At 28.4% G+C, this 14,579-nt stretch overlaps 2 protein-coding genes across 3 annotated transcripts in view; one reads left to right on the top strand and one right to left on the bottom strand.

Moving 5' to 3' along the window:
• The window catches only part of Ret (protein kinase receptor Ret oncogene), a 67,313-nt gene extending 66,842 nt beyond the window's left edge, over positions 1–471 (bottom strand). For both annotated transcript variants that reach the window (XM_074255619.1, XM_074255620.1), the window contains exon 1: positions 164–471. The gene's annotated coding sequence lies outside the window, so the exon portion shown is untranslated. The remainder of the gene's footprint in view (positions 1–163) is intronic.
• A 3,936-nt stretch (positions 472–4,407) lies between these two features.
• On the top strand, positions 4,408–5,878 carry LOC141536006 (uncharacterized). Its single transcript, XM_074256201.1, has 2 exons — positions 4,408–5,172; positions 5,337–5,878. The coding sequence occupies exons 1-2, from the start codon at positions 4,695–4,697 to the stop codon at positions 5,876–5,878; spliced, it is 1,020 nt and encodes a 339-aa protein (XP_074112302.1). The 5' UTR covers positions 4,408–4,694.
• The last annotated feature ends 8,701 nt before the right edge of the window (positions 5,879–14,579 follow it).

Below are 14,579 nucleotides of genomic sequence, written 5' to 3'. Positions count from 1 at the left end.
TATTTTGGTAATTAATTTGCAATGATATTTATAATTCATTTTTTTCTTTGTATCAATTCACCAAATAGCAGTACAAAATTAAAAAAAAAGTATGCATTTTCAAAAGTTTCAATCTTTTATTGTTAAAAATAAAAATAAAAATTTTTAATTACATTTTCATTACCATTAATTGAAGTTTTTTATTAATAATGAAAAAAATTAATCACTAATTTTCAACTATTAACACATCACATAATATTTGATGTTAAATTCACAAACCACCTTAAAAAATAATTAAATAAGAAACAACCATCTGTTCACTTATTAACTATTTTATCTAACGAGTAAAACAAATTAGAGGTCTTTACTACATAAATATATCATTGACAGAAATATGATTCGAATAAAGCGCGCGTTATGCCGGTATCTTAGATACTTTACCGCGCGTATAATCAAGCGACGTCGCGACGCGTCGGTGTTACAACCGACACTAAAGCGTCGCAGGGGCGCACGTTGTTATCAGAGAATTTTCCACGCGTGCGCACTACCCGGAAACGGATGTCTACTACTGAGTATTTCTTCGTCCTTATATATATATATATTCACTATATATATATATATATATATATATATATATATATATATATATATATATATATATATATATATATATATATAGTGATACAGGAGGTATAATAGGATAGAGTCTGTCCTTTAAACACATTTTACCACTAACTTCCTCGGTCTTTAATATCTTGCAAACTCATTCGATTCCACCCACAACTGAACTTCCTCTTGCTTTTGTATTAGGCTATAATTGAACATTGTAATTTTATTATGAATTGTGTCAAGTAACTCTAAATTTTTCTAAGTAAAAATTATCAACATGATTATCTGTTTCTTTTTACGGAAATCGATAATTCTCTCTCACCTGTTAATACAATTTGGCATTGTCTTTCAGTCGATATTCACGTCATCACTCGTTTTAATTCTAATTAAATTAAAATATCGATTCTTAAACATCGTGAAATATGCTGCTTGTCGAAAACTTTTTTTACGTTTCTTCTTTCGGGTGTCATTATTTTCCGGTTATAGTTATTATACTTGACTTTAAATCTTGTCGGATAAAAGTATACTCATGTATATTGAAGAGACTGTATGGTAAAAAGTTATATGGAAATAACAGAGTAAAGTTTGATAAAATCACATGTTTCTTCTGATTCCTTCATAAAAAATGGTCCTTTATCCAATAAAAAACCAAAAAAAAAACTTCCACGATTACTGGTTCCAAATTTTTTTTTCAAATCTTGAATTTTGTCAAAATCACTTTTGTTCAATGCATTTACTAAAAAAATATCTCTAGTCATTAATGTTAAACTTGAACCAAAACAATCATGAATGCTGCAACGAGAGAGATTAAAATAGTTTTAGCGCAAGTAAAGTTTTTCTTCATGCAAAAAATTTTATTTAAAAATTTCATCTTTAGAAGCTCTGAAAAATTACAAATGACATTTTTATAAATAATTAAGCCTCATTTTTAGTAGATTTCATAGAAATCTAATTATTGCATTGGTTCTCATGACGGAACTTTTAAAAAATTTTGCTATATTCCGACTTAACTCGACGAGCTGAGTCAGAAAATACATATGGTTCAAAAGTTGATATCTATATATATATATATATATATATATATATATATATATATATATATATATATATATATATATATATAAGCGAAATACCACTCACTCACTCATCACGAGATCTCCGAAACTATTCGCCCGATTGACTTGAAATTTAGCATACTTACTCCATTCGTGATGTAGACGCTCACCAAGAACGGATTTTACGCAATTCCTAGCTATAATGAAGTTTTCGTCTACCATCACGTATGCTACTCCCTCCCCTCACTCTCATTCATCCCCTCCCCTCCCGTGACTTCTTCCCCCTTCCCTATATCTCTCTCTTTTTTTTTTTTTAGAAAGTGTCATTTTGATTCGCCAATCTAAGAAACCCATCAAGTGGCACCCATCAATTATAGAACTCACCCCCCCGCCCTTTGAATGTGATAAAAATAAAAATTTCGTTGATATTTATAAAAATTGCCATACATAAAAAATAAAGAACATCAAAGTGAAATTTACTAAAAAATATAACTCAATGGGTTTAAAAAAATAAAAAAAAAATATAATATATATTTATTTTCATGTTGGTAATTTTTACATGGTTTAGGCCTACTGGGGACCAGCCATGTAAAATAATGGGAACGCATCTTACTACACAGTACCTCATGGGTGATGCGGAAATCTATGTAATGACAGATTAAATGACTAACTGACCCATTGATTGATTGATTGATTATTAATAATAAAATACTTTTCTCATATATTTAATACTTGCTAACACCGGTCATCACAAACAATCACTTTTCTCTAATTCAAAATTTATATTCATTATCTTTTTGAAATTAATCATTTTGTTTATATTTTTCGTATAGGTTACACCATAAAATTTTATTGTATGCCCAACGAAGCGGGCGGGTATCAGCTAGTATGTATATATATATATATATATATATATATATATATATATATATATATATATATATATATATATATATATATACGATATAACGCAGCTTGTCACGACGATAGCGTCACCAATTTACAACGGATCTTTATATCTTTATACATACTTATTCTACAGATAGATACCGAAGTTAAGTTCGAAGATGAGCTTAATCGGTCAAGTAATTTAGAAATGCCAAGATTTCAAAATTTTCAAAATCATAAAAATTCATATTTCTTCACTTTTTAACTCGAATAACTTCTGAATGGAATAACTTATTGAATCTCTGTAAACTGCATTTGAAAGTGCTTTAAATAAGCTTTAATTTGAGTACCAAATCATATGTGTAGTCTTAAAATTAAGTCCTGTTCCGCTAAGCCAAATATGAAATTTGCTGTTGCACTCGTTTTAGTAGATTTCATAGAAAATTAACGATTTTCAAATTTCGAAAAGTTATTGTTTTTACCGAGTTTTGTAAAAATCTAGTTTCGATGAGATTGAATTTTATATAATAATTGTGTAAACTTTGATTACAATGATTACAATATACATCATACTTTAATCTAATTGTATTTTTGATTAATAAGTGATAAAATGAAATCTACTTCCATTTCGGCTGCCGAATGGCTTTTTTTTTTGAGTAAATTTTCTTCTCCTATCTTTTTAATTGTACTTTTAATAATCTAATCTTAAAATGATATTATAATATTATTTATATTATAAATGATATTATGATGATTTTTTACAACTTGGAGTTCTTCATTACAATTTATGTAGTTAGAATTCCGTTTACTAGTTTAGCTTCCATCTTTATCCTAAAGAATCAGAACTATTTAAGACTCAAATATAAATTAATTTTGTGATGAATTGATTAAGTATAGCTTAAAAAAAATCTTGCGCTGGAAACATAAAATTTTCGTCTTTATTTGCTACTTCGTATAACTTTAAAGCTATTTAATCAAATAGCCACTTCTGAATATGTTTATTTGATCGCTCAAAAAACTATTCAATCAATCTGATGACTGTCGTACGCGTGTCTTGCCCAATTTTTCCTTTATATTCTATTGACTATTTTTATTAGCATTTATCATTTTCTGAATTTAATTTGAAGAGTTCGGATCAAAATTTACCGTCACGATGTACTCGAAATGTGAATATGGTATAATTATTAGGGTGATTCAAAAAAAAAGAATATTTTTTTTTTCGTTTGGTACTCTGAAAAATAGGTTCCTAGACACCTCTAAGAAAGCCTCTCCAAGCATGAGTTCTTAATTGTAACGGGAAGGTCCTCCTTCTTACAGTTTTCTATTTTTTCTTATTATCAGATAGAAAAATTTATATCTCGCTTCCAACTACTTGAAAAAATATCTTGTTCCTTAGATTTTGTAGGAAATTGAATGCTCTACAAAAAAGGTCTCTTACGATTTTTTCGTAAACCCAACCGTTTAAAAGATATTATCGGTTAAAGTTTGATTATTTTTGGGAAAATTATTTATTTCTTATGAATTTTATAACTCAATGAAAAAAATCATTATGAATGATGAAACTCATAGTTTTGTAGGAAATTTACTGCTCTATAAAAATGGTCTCTTATGATTTTTCGATCAAGTTGAGCGTTTACGAGATATTCATCGTCAAACATCAATGCATATCAATTTTTCTAGTTTTTGATCAATAATTCGAAAAATTTCAATTTATTCTGTGAGTTTCAAGGAAATTTAGACAAATTTGAGTTTTTATTATAAAAGCAACTCCTATAGATGTTTTCTGTTCAAAAATTCATTTGAAAGTTTTTATTCTAATAATATTTTTTTAATTTTATCTTTAATAATTTAAAATCTTAATCGCGTTGTCATTTATTATTATGAAATTTGTTCAGTGCGTATTTTTAAATTGTTTTTCACAAAATATACATAAAATTTTCGTTCGAGGGGATTTTTGTTTTGAATTCCATTTCTTCTTCTGTTTGTCTTCTGAAACTAACGCCATCTATGTTTTTTACTCTCAACTATCTTCAGTATCTACCCATTTAATACCGTATTTTCAGTGTTCCTAAAACTGATCATCTTGAATACGTAATAAAATAATTCATTTTAAATAAGTCTTATAATCATCACATAAATTTATTTATCATCAATTAACCTACAATGAATAAAGAAATACGTTTTATCGGAATACCTCTACAAAGAATTTCGGAACGTAAGTTACCAAAAGTGAAAGAGGTTATGCGTGTGTTTTTCTACCAACTTAAAATTTTAAAGTATTCAATCAAACAAAATGCTAAAAATTCAGTTGACCAAGTTATTGAACTGTGGAGAAAAAATCAGATTCCAACTAGTGGAGCTCCTAATGCAGTCAAAAAATTTCTTCGCTATCACAGTCAATGGTTAAAATTACAAATAAATTTCGATAAAAAGAATTCAGCGCAAAACCAAAAGGAAATGAAATTTCAGACTGATCTTGAACAATTATTCGACATTGTGAGCGAAAAATCCTTAAAAGTGCTTGATGATAATATTAGAAAGTTGTATTTGGATCAAAAATTCGGTACCCATAAAGAGATTCTTTCTAATAATGTACCTGTATCAAACTTAACCACAACTATGATGGGAATAGATGAGAGTAGTAAGTATCGGAGATATTTAATTATTATAAAGTCAGGTAGTAGTGTAACTTTTCATAGATGACTAGATGACATTTGACTAGACAATTTTTGGAGTCCTTTCTTAATTATTTGTCATCAAAATGAATAAATTCTATACATTTTCTTCGTTTAATTTATAAAACAGATCTTATTCCAGACTTAGATCAACCGTCTACCAGTCATGCGATTGTTCCAAGTGAAAAATCAGAGTCGTTCTCTACGTATACATTAAGTGGAGTTACAAATTTTGGATCTGATTCAGAGCATGAACCTCCAATTCCGACAAAACGAGCAAAACTTGATGTCTTAACTCCTGAAGTCATTTTTGGACTCGACCGAGCTAATGTCAGCAGTAGAAATGCGATGTTTATTATTGCTCCGGTTTTACTAGCAGTAGGTATTAAAATTGAAGATACAACGCTCAGTTATAGTTCAATTCAACGAGCTCGTATGCTTCAAAGAGAAGACATTGCTAAAGGACTTAATGACAACTTTAAGACACACGATAAATACGTTGTGCATTGGGACGGAAAAATGCTGAATGACCTTGTTGGATCAAAATCTGTGGAACGGCTACCAGTTATTTTAACTGCATTTGGTACCGAACAATTACTTGGGGTTCCAAAAATGAATTCTGGGACGGCAGACAATCAAACTGACAAACATCAGCCATTTTATCGACATTGAGTGAATGGGGTATTACTAATTATGTTAAGGCGATGTGTTTTGACACGACGGCAGTTAATACAGGTAACTTATCAATGATAATTTAATCTAAAAAATATTTAATTATTAACGTTCTAGTTTAATTTTTATTGCTTACTGAATTTCACTTTTGAAATTATTGAGAATTATTTACTCATTTGGATTTTAAATATAATCTACAATTTGTTGAAAATATTAAATTTAACGATAGTTATCTATTTTCTTTATACAGGAATTCATAACGGTACATGTAAGGCAATTGAAAAGACTTTGGGAAGAGAGTTAATCTGGTTACCATGTCGTCACCACATTTTTGAGATCATATTGAGAAGTGCATTTGAAGTATATTGGCCTGTGTCATCTGGGCCAAACGTACCAATGTTCGGAAGATTTAAAAAATCATGGGATGAAATAAATAAAACTAATTATAAATCTGGAATTGAAGATACTGTTGTTGCTGATATCATTTTGGATAAAAAAATGAAATATCTAGTTTAATTGCACAATTCTTACAGGTATGATTTAACTGCGATTTTAAGAAAAAAATTTTCTTGTTTCTGACAAATTTTTAATTGTTTTTGATAGTTACTACAACCCCGAGATGACTATAAAGAATTGTTGGAATTGTCGTTGATTTTCCTTGGAGAAATGCCTCAAGAAGAAATTTTTTTCAAACGTCCTGGTGCAATTCATCATGCTAGGTGGATGGCGAAGGCAATTTACAGTTTAAAAATGTTTCTATTCAGAAATGAATTTAAACTTTCTAATAAAGAATTGGACGGTCTTCGGCAAATTTGTATATTTATAGTTACACTGTATTTAAAAGCTTGGTTTTCATCAACTTCTGCAACAACTGCTGCTAATCATGACTTGCAGTTTTTGAAAAATTTATTCGAGTACAAAAATATCAATTCATTGATTTCTTCAGCAACTTGTGAAAAAATGATTTTGCATTCATGGTATTTAAGTGATGAACTTGCCATTTTATCATTATTTGACGATACCGTTTCATTGGAAGTAAAAAAATATTGTTGGAGCTATTAATACTCGTAACGGTACAGATTCTAAAGCTAAAAAATTTATAATTGATAAAAACGATTTGAATTCATTAACGCAAAAAGCCTGAGTGACTTTGTTTCTAAAAAGTCTTTAAATCTCTTTAAAATCTTTGATTTACCATATGACTTCCTTGATAAAGATATTGAATCGTGGTCTACTAATGACAGTTACATTGAAAATAAAGAATACTTTAACCAATTGAAAGTTGTTAATGATTCAGCAGAACGAGCTGTTGCATTAGTTAGTGAGTATAATCAATGCTTGATGAAAAATGAAGAGCAATTCCGATACTTATTGCAAATTATCAAAGAACATCGAAAAAACTACCCAAACTGCAATAGAGGAAATTATTTACAGTAAAAGTGAACCGTTATGTTGAAAATATTGAAAATTATATGGCAGTTGATAATTAAATAAATAAATTCTTCGATAAAAAAGTGAAACACATGTGAAACACACTAAATTGAATTATATATTTAAAAAAATGCACTAATTTTTTGTTTTAATGTAATCAAACATGTCCAAGACTAAAAAAACTAATTAAAAAAATAGTTCATAACATATTTCTATACATAGAAACTCAAATTTGTCTAAATTTCCTTGAAACTCACAGAATAAATTGAAATTTTTCGAATTATTGATCAAAAACTAGAAAAATTGATATGCATTGATGTTTGACGATGAATATCTCGTAAACGCTCAACTTGATCGAAAAATCATAAGAGACCATTTTTATAGAGCAGTAAATTTCCTACAAAACTATGAGTTTCATCATTCATAATGATTTTTTTTCATTGAGTTATAAAATTCATAAGAAATAAATAATTTTCCCAAAAATAATCAAACTTTAACCGATAATATCTTTTAAACGGTTGGGTTTACGAAAAAATCGTAAGAGACCTTTTTTGTAGAGCATTCAATTTCCTACAAAATCTAAGGAACAAGATATTTTTTCAAGTAGTTGGAAGCGAGATATAAATTTTTCTATCTGATAATAAGAAAAAATAGAAAACTGTAAGAAGGAGGACCTTCCCGTTACAATTAAGAACTCATGCTTGGAGAGGCTTTCTTAGAGGTGTCTAGGAACCTATTTTTCAGAGTACCAAACGAAAAAAAAAATATTCTTTTTTTTTGAATCACCCTAATAATTATGTAAATTCAACTGTTATACGGCACGATTTGAGTGTAACAGCGCTAAAGAGTAATCTGTTAGGTACCAAAATTTTTTTTTTGATTCATGTTAAATCGTTTTTTAAATCCATAAGAAATACCTAAATTAACGAACAATTACAGAGTTGTTCAAGAGAATCTTTGCTGGCGCAAATCGCATATTAAAAAATTTCAGAATTTTTTGAATCTTAATTCTTTCCAAGCTCTATTTGTCCTTTTAAAAATTTCTCTTTGTTACTAGATACCAAAATATATTATTTTTTTATTGAAAATAAATTAAAAAAAATTACAGTTATAACATTTTACCAGAGACTTAAAAGCTTTATAAAAATTTATTTCTGTAATTATTTTTTAACAAAAAAACAAATACAAGGTAAATTTTATTTTAGCTTTTTAATTGCTACGTCCATAAATTTTCTTTCTATTTTCTGAGGATTATCTCACAACGATCAATTACTTTTATGTTTATACAATATCAGGCGATGATATATTACCGGCGTAAAGTCAACTTCCTAGATTTGACACTTTTTAAAATAAGTTATTTACGTGCTCAAGCAAAATATATTGAACTTATTATCACTAAGAATAAATTTATTGCGTATATTAAAAAGCAATAAAAGTAATAACGATGATAATTAGTGAAATAGAATGTTGGTAAAACATATTTAGCTTCTTTGTAACCCAACACGAATGTTAAAATGACGAGTGAGAGGATTATGTCGATCCCCAATTCATGTAATCCTCTTATAGTGTGTATCCACGTGCCACAACTCAGCTTCGCTCATTTTATTTATTTCCATCTGCCATCGTTTGAACGTTACATTAGTTGGCGTCAATCAACAATTTACATGTCGTAGTTATTCATTTCTGCAGTAATATCTTAATACTCATCTACACTTGATGAGTAAAATAATAGAGAATTTATAAACAAAAAAATAAATATTCATACTTCTGATATTTTAATTACAAAAATCATTCAATTTATTCTTGTGTTTAAATTAGAATTTTTTCTATTTAATGAAATTATTTGAGCGGAAAATTGCACACAATAAAAAGACAAGAAAATTATCGGTTATCAGTAAATAGAGTTATTAATATATATATATATATATATATATATATATATATATATATATATATATATATATATATATATATATATATATTTGGTGTTTAAAAAAAAGACGAATTTTCTTTTTCTTTTGGTGTCTAAAAATTGATAGTATACCTAAAAACAAAAATTTTGGCGCCCATGTGAGCTCTTAATATCAATAGTAAGATTTGCCTGTATCCATTTCTTTATTTTCCATTTAAATAACACGGGAAAATTTATTTTTAATTTTTTAATTTTTATTACTTTGGAACGGTTCATCGTAACAACAATCTGAAAAATGATATTAGTAGGAAATTTTACGCTCTACAAAAAACGTTTGAAGACCAAAGTTCCTCAGATTAACGGCTTCAAAGATATCCGCGGTCAAAGATAACACTAATAAAAAATTTCAAATATTTTCCAATAAAATTACAAAAAAAAATATCACATGCTATATTTTTATTATTTTTTATGTTAAATTACTTTAATTCCGTTAACCTGAGACTGTAAACTTTTTTTTTTACTAATTAATTCGATACTTAACTCACGAAATGCACTAATATATAAATATAAACGTTAAAAATGTCACATAAATGATTTTTTGGTCTTTCTTATAACAAATTTATTTTATATTTTGTAAAATTTATAAATTTTTGTAAGAGGAAAATGTAAAGTTCCTTATTACACTAACTCACCAAACACTCATCATTGCATATTATTCAAAATAATATGAAAATTCTGTAAATCCGTTAAATCAATTAAATCTACTATAAAACTTGATCAAATGTTTTTTATTTGAAAAATATCAACAGAGCATTATTTAGCTCTGTCGGTACAGAGTATTATACTCATTTAATTTGAGTGTTGTAGCTAATAAGCTCTGTGTTGGTAAGTCTGGTTGTTCGGTACTTACTTCATTTAGTTGCTTTGCTCTCAACGCTTTACTATATCTTCTCGTCATTGTCTTTGTTCATTGATACTGACTGTTTTTTCAATCCGTTATATTATTAATTTAATTAGTTGAAATGTATTAGTTATAAATTTTGTGACCATAATGGTGAAAACAGTGTACTTGATTGGTGATGTGTTAAGTGAATTAGTTGGAAAAAAATTACCCTCTCTGAAAGAGGTTATGTCGCTTTTATTTTATTATCTTGATACGAAAAATTTTTCAGTTAAAGAAAGTATATCAATCACTATCAACAAAGTTTTTGAAATTTGGTGTGCGGCACAAATCCCGACAAGAGAGAAAAGATCTGCTTTTTTGAAACTAATCTCAAATCACAATCGATGGAAGAATTTACAAAAAAACTGTAAAATGAAAAAGTCAAAGTCTCAAAAAAAAAAGGAATCCGTTTTTCAGGATGAATTAAATAAACTATTTGATGTAGCTCATGCGGATGTTTTAAATATACTGGACAAAGAAAAAGATTATTTTATTTGGGACAAAAATCTTCCAGTCGACGTGGTTTTATTTCATATAATTCTCAACCAATTTTAGAAGATGTCGAAGGCATGGATGTTGATATCACCAATTATGATAATAATAACAATAATAGTGATAATAATAGTGAAGAGAACATTGATAGCAATGATAAAAACTATAATAATAATGGTAATGATAGTAATAATAATGTCGGAGAGTTTGATAACGACAATGTCAACTATTATTGTGCAGTTGAGACTGATGATGTTGCTAATCATAAAATATCAAGTCATCCATCTCAATTATCCCAGAAATCTTTGGAAAGTAATACTTCTCGTATAATCTCTGATTATGAAGATGAAATGCCAAAACAACAAGTTCCAAAAATTGATATAATGACACCAGAACTTGCTGCGGCTTTGGATAGAGCTAACGTGACTAGTAGGATGGCGACTTACATTATTGCTGCTTTATTATCTAGCTTGAACATTGATTGTGCAAGCGTAAACTTTAGTCATGTGACTATTCACCGAGCAAGGGAACAATTCCGGAAAGAAGCGGCGTTAAATCTGAAGACTAATCTGAAACTGACAATTATGTACTACATTTTGATGGAAAACTGTTATCAGATATTACAGGTACAGAACAAGTTGACCGGCTTCCGATTATTTTAGTTCCTAAACTAGAATCTGGGACTGGACAAAACCAAGCTTCGGCTATTATTAAAACAGTAAAACAATGGGATATTAATACTGACAACATCAAAGCATTGTGTTCTGATACTACGGCGTCAAATACGGGTAAATAATTTATTAATAAAAAAATATAACATGGTTGATTACCGTAATGTTTAAATGCTAAATAAAATCAGATTTTTAGTATTAACCATTAATTTCCACGTTATGAGTTATTTTTTTTTTTCAAATTGAAAAGATTTCTCCGTACTACTCTAAAAAATCGATACTTCACTATAGCAATTCTCATTTTATTTTTTCAGGAATCAGAAATGGTGCGTGTGTATTAGTAGAAAAGGCTCTTAGTAGAAAACTGTTGTACTTGCCATGCCGACACCATATTTTTGAAATTGTTCTTCGAAGTGCATTTGAAGTATACTGTCCTGCTTCGTCTGGCCCAAACGTTCCAATTTATCAGAGATTTAAAAAGAAGTGGGATGAAATTGACCAATCAAACTTTACGGCTGGTATTTGTGACAAAAAGTTTTGGAAGTAATAACACCAATCAAAGATGAGATTTTGAAATTCGTTAATAATCAAATAGAAGTAAAATTTTTTAATCCAGCGCTGAAGAATTATTAACTGACGTTAAAGTGGAAAAGAAAAATGTATAAAGTTCAGTATAATTGAGGAGCTGATTTTCAAAAGGGTATCTTTTCATATTTTAAAATACCAGTTTTCTGAACTTTTAAATACTAATTACTTTGAGAATTATGAACATTTATAAATGAAAATCGAATTGCAGCTTCATAACCGATTGTACTTTATAGCTAAATTAAAAAAAGTTCAATACAAATATTTATAATTGAAGATAACTAGTTTTTTGTCTCGATTAATCAAAAATCAAAAGATACCCTTTTAAAAATAAGCTCCTCAATTATCAATATTACTCTGATTAATTAACTTGCCGTCGTGATTAAAAATATTGAAAATCAGTTTCACATGACTGTTATACTTTCAATCATCTTTAACGATTAAAATTGCGTTTGTAAAATATTTTACAACTTTTACCTCACATCAGTTAATAATAATTAGTCTTCTCAACTTTGAAATTGCGATATAATCAATTTCATTTTGACTTATAACTTTTTTTGTAGATGGATCATTGTCAAGACGATTACCGTGAACTTCTGGAATTATCATTAATATTTTTGGGTACTACTACCACAAATATTACATTTAAGCATCCTGGACCGGTCCATCATGCAAGGTGGATGGCTAAAGCAATATATAGTTTAAAAATTTTTTTATTCAGAAATGAATTTCATCTTACTAAATCAGAAATAGATGGATTACAAGAACTTTGTTTACTTATCATAATATTCTATTTAAAAGCTTGGTTCACTGTGCCGTGTGCTATAACAGCACCTAATAATGATTTAACTTTGATTAAAGAATTAATTTCATATGAAAGATTTAATAATAGTCTTTCACAGACATGCTCACAAAAATTAGCCGATCACTTGTGGTATTTAAACAACGAGCTGTCTGTTTTATCTCTCTTTGATAAAAATGTTTCAGTTGGAACAGAAAAAAGAATAGTTCCCCTGATAGCCACCTTACCTATAACTTACTGTCAATCTACGTCCGCAATTTGAAGTAAACTTGACGGAAAGAGTTGGCAAAGCGAGCGATTACCTATTAGTTACCTATAACTTACTCTGCAAATAGACGTCAAAACTTGCTGTACAAGTATTTCCTTCTAATTGTAGTAAAGTTGAAAGGAAATTTAACTACAAGTTTGATTGTTAACTTGTATTCAAGTTGCGGCCGTAGATTTCTGTCAATTTGCTTACAACTGTTGTTGAGTGAAGAATTACCGCCAACTTGATGTATAACTTAACCGTAACTGCTGGGAGTCAACACTTACTGAGAAAGCGCTGGCTATCAGGGTCATGCTCTTAAAAACTGTAAAGCCAATGAAACTACAACAAATCGCTTTATAATAGATAAGAAAAATTTAGAGTCATTATTAAATAAAGATCTTAGTCAATTTGTGTCTATGAGATCGATTAATATATTTGAATCGTTTGATTTGTCGTATGAGTTCATTGATGAGGATGTTACTTTGTGGCCGCAGAATCCGAATTTCTTAGAAAACTTGGAGTATTTCGGGAAACTTCAAGTTGTAAATGATGTAGCAGAACGCGGCGTGGTATTGATAGAGCAGTATAATCGATGCTTAACGAAAGATGAAGAACAGCTTCAATATTTGTTGCAAGTAGTGACAGAATATAGAAAACAATATCCTAATTGCAATAAAAGTAATTTTATAAAATTGTAATATTTTCAAGTTGAAAAATTGTTGTAACAAGTTGTAAATATAGTTTTTTGTTATAAAGAATTAATTGTTCAATTAAATTTCTTAATATTTAGTAAAAAAAAAAAATAAATTTGTTATAAGAAAGACCAAAAAATCATTTATGTGACATTTTTAACGTTTATATTTATATATTAGTGCATTTCGTGAGTTAAGTATCGAATTAATTAGTAAAAAAAAAAGTTTACAGTCTCAGGTTAACGGAATTAAAGTAATTTAACATAAAAAATAATAAAAATATAGCATGTGATATTTTTTTTTGTAATTTTATTGGAAAATATTTGAAATTTTTTATTAGTGTTATCTTTGACCGCGGATATCTTTGAAGCCGTTAATCTGAGGAACTTTGGTCTTCAAACGTTTTTTGTAGAGCGTAAAATTTCCTACAAATATCATTTTTCAGATTGTTGTTACGATGAACCGTTCCAAAGTAATAAAAATTAAAAAATTAAAAAAAATTTTTCCCGTGTTATTTAAATGGAAAATAAAGAAATGGATACAGGCAAATCTTACTATTGATATTAAGAGCTCACATGGGCGCCAAAATTTTTGTTTTTAGGTATACTATCAATTTTTAGACACCAAAAGAAAAAAAAAATTCGTCTTTTTTTGAAACACCCTAATATATATACATATATTCCGGCTCTCCACCCCCACGGTCGGCAGTACTCCAAGTCTCGAGAATTATACGAAAAACGGATGAATAGCGTTGCGCACAAAAACGGAAATTCTGTGAATTTACAAAGTTTAATTCCGTCAACTAAAATGAATAAATGAACATTAGTCAGATTGAATGTTCTCAAAAGTTAGCTTGGAATGAAATATAAGACAGGACATTGATTTTGTAATAAATAATAAAATTGATTTTCTTGAATAAATTT

Source organism: Cotesia typhae, unplaced genomic scaffold, assembly GCF_013202065.1.
Source record: "Cotesia typhae breed Kobodo isofemale line unplaced genomic scaffold, CoteBio_Ctyphae scaffold_152, whole genome shotgun sequence".
Classification (NCBI taxonomy): Eukaryota; Metazoa; Arthropoda; class Insecta; order Hymenoptera; family Braconidae; genus Cotesia; species Cotesia typhae.
This window is presented reverse-complemented; position numbering and strand designations above follow the sequence as displayed.

Excerpts from the sequence above, each read along its gene's own strand:
- LOC141536006 (XM_074256201.1), top strand. The coding sequence starts at position 4,695 with ATGAATAAAGAAATACGTTTTATCGGAATACCTCTACAAAGAATTTCG. Across the intron at positions 5,173-5,336 it reads GATGGGAATAGATGAGAGTA|ATCTTATTCCAGACTTAGAT; the intron begins GTAAGTATCGGA and ends TTTATAAAACAG.